Genomic DNA, 13,626 nt, shown 5'->3' with positions numbered 1-13,626 from the left:
GTATTTCCGTCCCTTAAGATCTCGGTAACCACTGAACCGATCGGATTCTACTCTTCAGGGTATATACCTATTGGTCCTGTGGTAGTTTTAAGCTAATTTCTTGGGGGGTGGGACACCCCCAACCCTCCAAAAAACCAAAAAATCCCCCCCCCCCATTTTTTTTGTTTATGGGGAAGTTAGTTCACATAAAACTACTGGGAGCAAATGTAGTACTTTTTTTTAATTACCTTTGGGGAAAAGTCCTAGAGGCTAGGGGCAAAGCCGCTAGTTATATAACAAAGTAGGAAAGTGTTTGTGTTATAACAGTTATTGGGTGATACACCATTCCCCAATGCAGATATATATACTTAAAACAATTGTAAGGAGAATGAAGTTCTCAAAAATAATTGGGAAGAAACATTTTTTCAAATTTATAATGCTATTATTATTAATGTTTATTACAGGGCATTTTTTATAGAGGAAATTATTTTTCTAAGACTTTTTATCTTGGGAGTGTGGAGGTACCCTCCAACAAAAAGATTTAAAAAAACTCTCTTGGGACCCATGAAAAGCTTTACTGTAAAAGGAAGCACAATGGTTAAGCTGTTAGCGAGATATATTGAGACAATCAGACTTATCTGTCTGTTTATCTGTATGTGTCTGTTTCAAAGGTTCTCGCTAATCACTGAATTGTTGATTTGGTTCTTGAAGCTTCTCATATGCGCAGGGCAGGTTTTTAACTATATTGTGGGAGAGTACATTCATCCTCCCTAGATAAATCGCCTCTAGATGAAAAATGATTACCCCCCTCCTCCCCTTTCACTCAAGTGCCCCTAGAAGTCTCTAGTATTATAATAACAATTACAATGTAACTTCGGTTACTACAATTCCTATACCTTGCACCAAGTACTATATATATTCTCAGGGAGGGAGGGAACATTGGGCTGTTTATTACACTAGTCCCCAAAGTATTATAGTAACATTTTCTTATACGTTGGCCTAATAACTTTCGGGACTTTTTTAATTGGTTGGTTCATTAAGTCTAAACGTTTTACCCAGTAATTGTAATCTACTGAAGGTGTAATTTTGAGTATTATTATTGGGGATGTAATCCATTCATCGGCCATTATCTTATCCCTTTAGATCCCTACCCAGCTATGCATATTCTAATTTAATTACATGTATATGTAAATACATATTTATTATATTACCACTTACATAAGTACCATTTAAGGGTTAAAGAATCATACTTTGTAAGTAAATATATTATTATAGAGATAAGTGTTGTTTAAGGGTTAATAATCGTCTAATAAACCAGCTATAAACAGTTGAATTTCTTGGGGGATAATTTTAGGGATTTAAAGGGATAAGATGATCGCTGATAAATTGATGTATATCCCCAATAATGATACACAAAATTATCCACCTTCTAATCCACCTTCCCAATTAATGGTTGAAACGTTTGGACACAAAACTTCATGAGCCATCCAATTAAAATTTAAGCCAACGAATAAGAAAACGTTATTATAAAACTTTGGGGACTAGTGTAATAAACAGCCTTATGTCCTTTCCCTCTCTGTGATATTCTACTTCCAATAAGGCTAAACATAAGTGTTAGCAGAAATTCCTTTTAAGCTGTGACCTATTTTGTTTGATTGTAGATATAAAAAGGCCAAATTCTTTAACCCTACCTCTTACTTAACACATTATTTTATTGGATATCATCGTTCATACTTTTTATTTAAAAAAAGTTACATACCTATTACAACAGCCACCAAAGTACTTGTATCTAATGTATCATTTCCATCCTATAACAAAATATATTAAATTTAAAAAAAATAATAAAATTTTAATTCTGATCTTTTAGCTTTTCTGTTTTTATATTACCAATGTTATTTCTATATCTATAACTTAAATAATGAAAAAAATTATCATGATACCTAGCTATCTTAACCTATCTTACTAGATATCTAGCTATCTATATACCTGAGTGTCCTCTAAAGATTCCAATATCTTGCTGGCTAGCTGTTTTTCAGGTTGTTTGGATGTTGTAACATTTATAACTACCTCAGCTCCTCGACCTAAAAAATGAAGCTGATTCTAGACTATTTAATTCATAAAAGGTCAAACAGTACTTTTTTTGATAATTTACTAAATTAACTAAATTAAATTTCTATTAAAAAAATAATTAAAGGTTTTTGAGTAATAAAAGTACAAAGTGTTCTTTTTTGATAAACAAGTATGAAAGAATGCCAAAACTTAGTTAGCAGAATATTAAACAAAATTATATACACACTAAATTGCGTATATACAGGATTCTGTTTAAGAACAACTTACAATTTAAGCCTTTTTTACAAATATTGTACCTTCTTGCCCTAGAAATCATTTATCCAAAATCAGATGAATAGTATAATAACATCCAAAAAAAATTGTTGTCCAAAAAAGTTAAAAATCAAAATGCTTGAAATTGATGTTTGGAGTTTTTGGTAACTTTTTTATATAGTTGACATTCTTTCTAAATCATACCCAACTGTTATAGTAATCACAATCCAAAGTTTTGAATCCATTTTGCAAGGACGTACCATAATTTTAGAAAAGCTCTGACATTAAAAACTGTCTAAAAATTGAAAACTTAGAAATAACAACAAAAATACACTTTTTTATAATAGTAGCTAAGATACTTTTATATACCCTTCTTAAATAGGTAAGTAAAATCAATGTTATAAAGTAAAAAAATGTTTAATTTACCCAAAAAGATTCAATTATTTTTTCATAAAAAAAACTATTACATTTATTAGTCACAAAATGCATTTCTAATAAATTGCATTTCAATTAGTTGAGAACTTCAAATTATTTATCAATTATTAATGAAAATAAAATTTTTTTTTCCCCCGAAATAATAATATTTGTACTTAAAATAGAGAAATAACATTGTTATAAAAAATTTTGAATTTTGCATATTTGTACAAAAAATATAAAGTGTTCAAACAATCACAATGAATTATTAATTAGTATAACAGCATAGCTAAAGCTTTTTTACTCTAAATTTTTAAAGGTCAGATTCTTTTTCCTTTTGTTATTAGAGAGATAAATTTGACTGAAATTGGACTTTTTAATGGTCCTAGGACAAATGCCTTATAGGTTTTTTTAAATGCCTTACCCCTGCGGGGGCTTATTTGTACATTCATATCTTAACCTAATATAATCTGTATAGAAATACTTAAATCAATTAATATTTTAACACTCCTGCGTATGTCCACTCCAACGTTTAAAGTTCATCGCTTAAATTATGAATAATTTTCTTTATCATGCTTGAAGCAGCACTTAAAGTTAACGTCCATTGTCTTATCCATAGAATCCCTAGATTAGAACGTTAATGTTTTATAAACAAGGAAAGGGGAATGCACACGAACCCATATATAAGATTAAATAAAAATTAAGATAAAATCTGTTTGTAAAATTTAGCTAAATATATGAAAAAGAATATATCTTGTGTATAGAAACATTGTTTAAAATATGACAAGAAAACATTGTACTTATGTGAATGCAGGAAATTGATTTTTATTCTAGTGTGTAAAAAAAGTCAATTTTATTAGTTAGATACGATTTTGTTTAGTACATACTAGTTTGTGTTACCTCGGAGTTTTAAGAATATTTTTTAAACAGTTTTATTTATTAAAATGACAAAGGTAAGGTTATCTTGAAACCAAATATTAACTCAATTAGTAGAACAAGCATTTTATTGGCCACACGAACTTGTACCAGAATACCAATCTTTGATTTGTTGTTATCTTTGGAAAAATGACAATGGACCATAAATCGATTCAGACTTCCATTTTGGAGAAAAAATTACACCTTCTGTGGTTTGTTTCAATTTGACCAAAGTATTTTACCCAACGAATAATATGAATAAAATTCACCTCCCTGGTTGATATGCGTAACAGGAAATGTATAAATGTGCATAGCAAAATATCTTTTTCATCCTATCAAATAAACAAACACGGTGTCACAGTTTTGCACCTTATTTTCTTTACACACAGGGTGAGGCTGCAAAATTCTCACATTAAATTGTTTATGGTATTGAAGTTCGTTTTTTAGGCAGCTTCTTTAAAGGCAAAGAACCTTCCCCTTCTTTTATTTTGAATTATATTGAAAATGGGTGAGGTGGGGTGTGTGTGTTTTTTTTACTTTAGGCTTGACTAGAGGCTAAAGGCAGAGCCGCTAGCAAACAATTTGAAAACATGTTTTTTTTAACTGTTCTTTTTATATGGTTTTGTATGTTATGTACATTACATATTAGGTTCTTCTCATTATTATGAGTTCATCTTTTACAAATAAACCTAGAAGTACACAACTCATTTTTTCATTAAACAAGGATGACAACATCCATAAAAGCGAAGCACTGAAACAGTAGGACAAACGGACATTAACACTTGTATAGTATCTGAACTGAAAAATCGGAACATAAATGTATAAATGTCGAATCAAAATTATAGGTAAATTTGTTGAAAAACTGCTTAAAAACAGGATAATGTTTATGGATATACTTACATTTTTTAACTTGATTATAGAGTTGCTTCGCTTAAAATATTGTTCTTTGTTGTCCCAGGAATCAATATACCAAAAATCAGATCAAACGGATAATTAAAACACTTAAAAATTTGTTGTTAAAAAAGTAGAAAAATCAACATGTTTAAAATGAACGAACGGACATTCTGGTAATGATTATAGAGTTGCTACGCTTTCTAAATCGTACCCAACTACTACAGGAATCATCATGCAAAGTTTGAAATCGATAGGACAATTCTAACATGCCTAAATTAACGAATAAAAGCTATCTATCTCGGACGGACGTACGGACGGACGGACGGACGTACGGACGGACGGACCGACCCTAATTATAGAAAAGCTTCGCTTTTAAAAAATGATGTTTTACATAAATAAATTTATGTTATTTAAATCTTTTTTATTTATACAATAAGCTTTATAAAAATGTATTTTGATGTTTGGAAGGTCATATTTCTATTGAATTGAACAATTTATAATGCAATTTTAGCATAAAGCCTTGAATTTACTGAAAATATATTAGTTGATAAATGATCAGAAGTCTAGGAAGATTCCAGTTTAGTTTAAGTGACAATCCCCCCCCCTTCCAGCTGTTTATTGTGCCTTTAAAAATGACCTCTTACAATACAAATGACCTATGATACGCTAATACACAGACTAAATTACCCATTGGTGGCCAGTATACGTGTAATTGACCAATGGTAAGTGATAGTCCAGTATGACGTCTTTTTTATATGTTCTATAAAAAGCCTCCCCCCCCCCCCCCCGCCTAACCTGAAGTAAATTATTTTTAAGCTCTTGAACTGAAATGGAAGTTTCAAAAAAAGTTTCCATGGCTTATGTATGTACATATGTTTATATTAATGAACCTTGTGGTCACTCTAAATTATAATAAACAAAATCCTTTGTTTATTATAATTATTGTTGAAAAACTTGGACATGGCTAGTTTGTACAATTAAATCAAAGTCCCAATTTTTCATATACATCAAATGAGAGAGAGAGTTTCTAAACCTGAGAGGACCAGTATAGTTTAACCTCCCTGGTAAAATATTCACTCGCAAAAAAAGGATTTTCGCAAGTCTGACCCTAGAGTAAATTGATCAATCTGTCAACAAAAGCGTTTCATTTATATTATTTTTCTTCAAAATCTGCTGAAAAAAAACATAGTTTGATACAAAAAGTAAACAATCATTTGAAGTAGCAAAGCTAATGTATTAATACCCTTGTCTGTAAGTCCGTACGCAGTATTGGTATTGCAAGTTATTAGTAGTTCAGGATGCTGTCTAAAATGGTGCAAAAAATGGGGACAACTTTCAAATTGTTTTGGCGTGTGACGTCATACCCCCATCTCTTTTCTAGGGGGTTTCTTTCCTCCTTCCCTTTTCTTTCCTCTCACTTGTGACGTAAATAAACAGCCCCGTCAAATCAATTTGAAATTTGTCCCCATTTTTTTCACCATTTTAGACAGCATCAGGTACTTTTAGTTTTTTTTGAAGTTTTAGGGGCTCTGTATTTGAAAATCGAGGAAAGGGGAAGAATAATAGCTTTTCTCGTATTCATTCGAATCCGGTGGATAGGAACCGGTTCTTATCAATACGAAAAAACTATGTCAAGCATCGTATTATATCCAGTTTTCTACGAATATAGAAATGTACAATCATAAGATTAAAACTAGTTTTTTTAGCCGGTGCCTTCTAGTTTTAATCTTATAAGTGTACATTCTATATCCGCGGAAAGCCGTTTATAATACGATATGAGAAATAACTATTCCAATTTTTAGACTCAAATGTAAAATAAAGTATCCTAAAACCATGGTAAGCTTTTCGAAAATGGAGAACTTTAATGGTCAGTAAGAACTTGATTTTAAATTTCCCAGATTAAATCTAAAAATAAACTTATTCAAAAAAATATTTGTTACCTAAAATTGTTTATTTAAGCAATTTCTAGGCTAAGAATTTAAAAAAATGCATTAAAAAGTTGCATAATTGTAATATATTAAGTGAATTTTTATGTAAAGGAAAATTATAAGTGAATAATAAATCATTTTTTAAGGTAAATTTATTGTTGTTGTATTTGTGCAGGTTTTGCTTAAAGGAAAGTAAGTTAGTGTTCCTTTAATTTTGCAAATAAAAAAAATAATAAAAAATTGCGATAGAAAGGTATAATAAATGAAAGATGGCTCTAAAAAAATAACACAAACGGCTCAATATCAAATATTTTTCTAAAAATTCATATATCATAAGGTGGCTAGGACATGTGCTCAGAATGGAACATGATAGGATTTACAAAAAGTGCTTAAGGTGGAACCCCACTGGTTAACATAGACAGGGACGAAAAATCGACCTGGAGGCGCAGCACTGAAAAAAGAACAACATTAAATAAAAGTTGGGACATGGGGAGAAGCTGAAGCACATGCCAAGGAAAGGACTTCATGGAGGAACAGGATGGCCGTATTCTCTGGACTACTAAGTCAAACAGAGAGATGTGCCTGAACTGAACTGAACTCATATACCATTAGTTCGTTCTGAAATTTTGCTACATTATAAATTTGTGCGAAAATTTTGGGACACTGTGTAAGTTAAATATGCATGCATTTTATTAGGGTGAAGGTACAACATGATAAAGACACGGATATGGCTTCTCAAAAAAAATTTTAGTTTCAATATTCAGGTACTAATACCATCCATATATGTCAGCTTGTGCATGTGGACCATTCTAGGGAGGGAGGGGACAACCCCGATGCTTCAAACTCTGGCAACTTCAGTTAAATCTTGCTTGTATTGTACAATCTATTGTTGTCCAATATTTTTAAACTACAGAAGGGGCAATATCGATTTTATAATTTGGGGTGTGCATAGATTTATGCTATGGTCATGTCATGTGCCTTTAGTTTCACCAAAGAAACTTATTTTTAAGTAAATGATTTAAAAGCAATCACTAAATATGTATTGTGTATTTATTTATTTTAGAATATTTTCAAAGAGGGATAAATAATAAGCGTTTTTTTCTTATTTCTAAAAAAAATTAGTAAAAGTCAGGGAAGCTTTTTTTTTGAATTTTGTTTTACCCAGGGATCTCTTGTTTTTGCAGTTTTTGACCTAAGCATTAATTCTGCAAAGGACCCCAACCCTGTGGGACCTGTACCTGCGATGCTTTAATTCTGCGGGGCTATCCAGCAGTTAATACAAACATGAACTGACTCAAAGTTCTAAACAGCATTTCTATCAGAATCCTTGATTTTATGCATGTAGTATGTGTATGAATATTTTTGCACAAATGAACGCAATGCATTCCCCCCCTGGGGAGCCATACCATCCATATTGGATTAAATCAGGTTTGGAAAAAGGGACAAGTATTGGGAAAAATAATCCTACTGATATAAAAACGATTACACACAATAGTAGCGAAGCTGTTCATTGGACATACATTAGGAGAAGGAGAAAAAAAAGAGGAATGAAAGAGAGAGAACAAAAAAGATTGAAAGAAATAAAAAGAAAGAAAGAGAAAGAAAGAGAAATAATGAGAAAGAAAGAGAAAAAAAGAGAAAGAAAGTGAAAGAAAGAGAAAGAAAGAGAAAGAAAGACAAAGAAAGTGAAAGAAAGAGAAAGAAAGTGAAGAAAGAGAAAGAAAGAGAAAGAAAGAGAAAGAAAGAGAAAGAAAGAGAAAGGAAGAGAAAGAAAGAGAAAGAAAGAGAAAGAAAGAGAAAGAAAGAGAAAGAAAGAGAAAGAAAAAAAGAAAGAGAAAGAAAGAGAAAGAAAGAGAAAGAAAGAGAAAGAAAGAAAGAAAAAGAAAAAAAGTAAGAGAAAGAAAGAAAGAGAAAGAAAGAGAAAAAAGATAAATAAAGAGAATGAAAGAGAAAGAAAGAGAAAGAAAAAGAAAGAAAAAGAAAGAAAGAGGAAGAAAGAGAAAAAAAGAGAAAGAAAGAGAAAGAAAAAATAAGAAAGAAAGAGAAAGATATTCTGAATTATTTTTTTATCTTAAGCAATTACAGCATGCTAAAGATGTATGGTTATTACTCTTTAAGCTTTAAACTTTGACTATAGTTAAAACTATAAAGCAAACTACCATTAAAAAGCATAGAATTAATAACTTTCCTAACTTTAATTAGACAGTTGTATGCATGTACCTTTTCTGTACCCTGTACTCATAAATGTTCAAATGTCGAATATTTAGATATCAATTTAGACTTTCCGTTAAGATCTCGCTAACGCATTACAGTCCCAGGATGTTTTTAGGCTATTTTATTCCTATTTAATTACTGGGATAGTTTCATGATATTTTACAATTTTTTGCCTCCCTTTCCCCTTTTATATAGAGCCCTATAATATTAGGGGCGATTGACACAAACGAATACGAAATAAAAAAAAACCTTTTGTTGATTTAGAGAAGAGGGTAATGGAATAATCCTGTTCAGGTTCCAGGCTGGTCAGGTAGAAATCAGGCATTCCAATCTAGATACATAGATAGATAGTCGGAACATATGATAGATAGATTAATCTTGTTCAGGTTCCAGGCTGGTCAGGTAGAAATCAGGCATCCCAATCTAGATACATAGATATATAGTCAGAATATATCATAAATAGATTAATCTTGTTCAGGTTCCAGGCTGGTCAGGTAGAAATCAGGCATCCCAATCTAGATACATAGATAGATAGTCACAATATATGATAGATAGATTAATCCTGTTCAAGTTCTAGGCTGGTCAGGTAGAAATCTGGCATTCCAATCTAGTTACATAGATAGATAGTCACAATATATGATAGATAGATTAATCTTGTTCAAGTTCTAGGCTGGTCAGGTAGAAATCTGGCATTCCAATCTAGAAACATAGATAGATAGTCACAATATATGATAGATAGATTAATCCTGTTCTGGTTCCAGGCTGGTCAGGTAGAAATATGGCATCCCAATCTAGATACATAGATAGATAGTCACAATATATCATAGATATATCAATCTTGTTCAGGTTCAGGCTGATCAGGTAGAAATATGGCATTCCAATCTAGATACATAGATAGATAGTCACAATATATCATAGATATTTAGATTTAAATTGTGAGCACGTTGACCTAAGACTAGCATTTGATATTGAAAATATAAAAAATATGTCGATTTAAAAGACAGATAGACGGTCAAATATGCGGTTATAATTATACAGACGGACAGTCACACATACATTGTTCTACTTTGTATATCCTACTACATAAAGTAGTAAGCTTTTCTGTCTGTAGCAAAGGATCTCAAAACCACTGAACCAATTAGGTTGGCTATTTTTAGTACGCTTCACATGGGACCTGTCGTGGTTTCAAGCTATTCTATTTCCAGAGTTAAACTCGGATGGTTTTAAGCTATTTTTCTGTCCCAATTTCTCTTACAAATATATAGCCCCTAGATGCTAGGGACGTAACCGCTAGTAGATATAAATTTATTTTTAAGCAGGTTGACTTTAAATTAGCCTTTATTTTGAGAAGTAAGCTAGAATGAAATCTATATTGAATGGCAAATTAAATAATGTCTAGGTCACTGCAATATGTTAATGTATCTAAATTTAGTCAATATCATGATCACAGATAGATACTCATAGTCATAAATGTTCAAGATAAATAATTAAATGTTTGTGCTATTATAGTTTAAATCCCCTTTGTCCTACATTAAATCAATATTAAAAAGGGACAGTCATCAATTTAATAAGTAACTTAAATATTTTTGAATTTCTTTGGTTGTTGAAATTATATCGTCCGAAATTTCTTCGCGCGTTGAAATAAATAAAAATAAAATTTTAAATTCCTTCTTTAGATTAATAATTGTATCCGATTGACCATCCAATATAATACATCTTTTGGTAGCTGTCTATAGTGCCCTAACAAAATGGGGATAAATGTCCCTGCTTTTGGCCTACCTATTTTATTGACATCAGGGAATCCCCTATACCCCATCTCTTTTCTAGGGGGTTTCTTTCCCCCTTCCCCTTTTCTTTCCCTCTACTATGTCGCCATTAGAATAGATAGGCCAAAAGCTGTGACATCTATCCCCATTTTCCTAGGGCACTTAACACAGCTACAATCTATTGACATTGTCATTTAATTTTCAAATTTTGAAATCCACTAAGGAACAAAAAATATACAAATACTTTCATTAAATCCGTGAGATTCATATAGTCTAATAAAATATAAAGCTTTATTACAAATACTTTTTGTATATCTATCACATTTCCTAAATTTGGGGTGCAAATATCTAGAACAGTTAAAGTTTAAACTTGAATATACAAGGTTATAGTCCATTAATATGTCTACAAATTTATTAGGTTTATATCTAATTTTTGGAAAGTAGCAATAATTTGAACTAACTATGAGCTTTGAGAGACATTTTCAAAAAAAATATGATATTTTCGTTTATTCGTTAGTCTATGAGGAAATGTGTTTTTCTCAGTCGCTATTTAGGATAGACTGTTAATTTTTGTAAAGAAACCCAATAGCAATGAGCATGTGGTATACAACTCACTTGATCCTTTATTCTATCAGTAATGCTACACAAAACACTTCGGGTATAGTACCTCTCGTAGCAACGCCCCTTAAGGGCATTTCTTCGTATTTTCACAGTAGCTTTTCTCCTATTTATAGCCCTTTGCGCAGGGCTCTAACCCTGTGGGGCAATCACCTAAAATAATATAACCTAACTTAACCTAAAATTACCTTCTTTATCGATGTTAAATTAGGTTTTTATTAAATTATCTTTCTATTATTTCTTTCCTCCCCCTCTTTTTTTATGAGCACTGAACATATTCTTCATAACTCTCTTTGACTGTTTTTAATTTTCGTGCTTATGGATGTTATCAACTTTGTTTAAAGGTCATGTGTGGTCCATATTTGATATGAGGTAAACCACAAACATTAGCTAATACTTACTTGATGCTGTTTTGCCAGGACTTTATCATTTTTACGAAGTAGGGCCCAAAATTTCATTGAGAAATTATCCCTTTCTTCTGCATCTAGAAATAAACAAAAATAATGAATCTATAAGGCAAGTAGTATGGTGTCTGCCAGTCTGTCCACTTGTTGGTAATTTTTTTTGTGGCAAAGATACTCTATGATTGATCGCCCAACCGCAAAATTAATCCGTAACGTAACGGGAAAATGTGAATATTTAAGACTGGTAAAACTATACCTTTACATAGACAAATAGATTGGTCCATCGGTCTGTCGGTTATGCTACAACACACGTATGTTGTTATAAGGCGTTTTTTGTTACAATTAACATATCTTTCTTTCTTTCTTTTATGACCCCTTAAAATCTACTCTAATGCATTTCTTGGTCGTTTTATTTATCTATGTTTTTTTGAGCTTAGCTACTTATGAATCTTGGCATCCTTGCTTTTTTTCTCATAGGTTTAGATATCTAAAACATAACTTTGAAACTTTATAAAAGTCAATTTATAAAATAAGAAAGTTGTACTATTATTCCATTTATATCTAGTTTAAAAAACGAGCTTCTATATAATTAGAGTATGTACGATTACGTATGGACATGTAAAAGTCCAAATTTTATTACGAAAGAGACAGTTAAATTAGTTATGGGTTTTTGGAATAGAGGAAGGGGACATTAACTTGAAATAATACTGGTCCCCAAAGTTATATAAACTCGTTTTCTCATTCGTTGGGTTCTACAAAGGCACCCTCAGCTACAGCCATCAAAATTTAATTCAGCCTCTATCAGCGGCAGCCACCAATAGCCATTCAAAACCACTGTAAGCCTCATTTTTTTGCATTTAGCAACATCCATACTCAGCTGCAGCCGTACCTGGAGGCGCAGCTGCGTCTAAAGGAGATACGGAAAGTGTCACGTGTGACGTCTTAAAAATAAGCCTAAAATTAAGTATAAGAGGAGAAGTGGGAAAGGAAACCCGTAAACAAAAGAGATGAATTTAGACGTATTGTTATGACGTCATACATAACACTTTCCGTATTTCCTATAAAATGATGAAAATCTAACCTGCATTAACGTCACAATAAACATGAACAGAATGGTGAGTGATGTTTTCTACTTTGCAGTTAGACAGCAACCCAACGCTGAACAAAAAAATATCTTTTTATTGTTGCTGAAAAACTATACATAAATGTACATATGTACATAAAAAGTCTATATCAATCTTCCCAAATTATAGAAGTTAAAAAAGACAGACAAACAAATTATTTGGAAACCATTGTTTTAAATGTCAAGGAAGGCGTAATTTTTTTAAAGCAAACAAATGTAAATTTTTAAATTTTATTTCTAGTTTTTAAAGATTTTAATTTCTGATAATGATTAAAGGTCTAAAAATATTTATTCTAGGTATTCAGTAAGTGAGAAACTAGAACAGATGTAACACATCATAAAATCATTAATAAAACCTAGTACAATTAAAATAAAATTCTTCTCGGGAAAATATGAAAGAATTTAATTAATTATTCTGTTTATATTGCACAAAATCTTTAATATTTAGAAGCGTAGCAACTCCATAATTATCAACTTTTTCCACGGATCCGCACGATTATCAAATTGAATTAAAAATCATTGTCGGATCATTCACTTGAGAGTCTTTAATATTACTTGAAGTATTTGATAAAAAAAAGAATGGTGGGGGGGGGGGGGGGTAGTGGGGTGATAGTTTTATATTACCCAACCTAAACTCCCCCTCTATATTTCAAAATCACTACTCTTTTAGCATCTAAGAGATCTAAATTCGAAGGAGTAAGGAAAGTAGAAAAATAGTCTAAAAGTAAACTTAGATAAGAATAAATTATATAGCCTAAAACCACCCAAGGACTTATAAGATGCTTCTGTAAAAGTAAGAACTCAATCGTTTCTGGCGTTATCGAAATCTTAAGCAACAGACAAAAAAAAACATACTACTTTATATAAAAGAATTACAGTATACTATTGATTTACAAACAACGTGCTATTTCTCTCAAAATTACCAAACAATTTTCCTTGAAATTTCACTTCAACCTGGCCAGAAAAAGAAAATGTTTTGCTTTTTCGTAAAAATATTTGTTTACTTTTTTCTTAGAAAAAATCAGACGATTCATATCTATCGATAGTGA

At 31.3% G+C, this 13,626-nt stretch overlaps 1 protein-coding gene across 1 annotated transcript in view; it reads right to left on the bottom strand.

Annotated features, from left to right (window-relative positions):
• Positions 1-13,626, bottom strand: part of LOC145332904 (uncharacterized) — a 122,227-nt gene that overhangs the window by 52,761 nt on the left and 55,840 nt on the right. Inside the window, exons 11-15 of the mRNA XM_080178008.1 lie at positions 12,536-12,612; positions 11,452-11,534; positions 8,916-8,997; positions 1,966-2,060; positions 1,739-1,787 (exon numbers count right to left, since the gene is read on the bottom strand). Of these exons, the coding sequence (XP_080034134.1) occupies positions 1,739-1,787; positions 1,966-2,060; positions 8,916-8,997; positions 11,452-11,534; positions 12,536-12,612 (386 nt within the window). The remainder of the gene's footprint in view (positions 1-1,738; positions 1,788-1,965; positions 2,061-8,915; positions 8,998-11,451; positions 11,535-12,535; positions 12,613-13,626) is intronic.

Source organism: Acartia tonsa, chromosome 11 (genome assembly GCF_053477335.1).
Source record: "Acartia tonsa isolate MP-2025a chromosome 11, ASM5347733v1, whole genome shotgun sequence".
Lineage (NCBI taxonomy): Eukaryota > Metazoa > Arthropoda > Copepoda > Calanoida > Acartiidae > Acartia > Acartia tonsa.
Note: the sequence above shows the minus strand (reverse complement) of the source record. Positions and strands in the feature narration are given on the sequence as shown.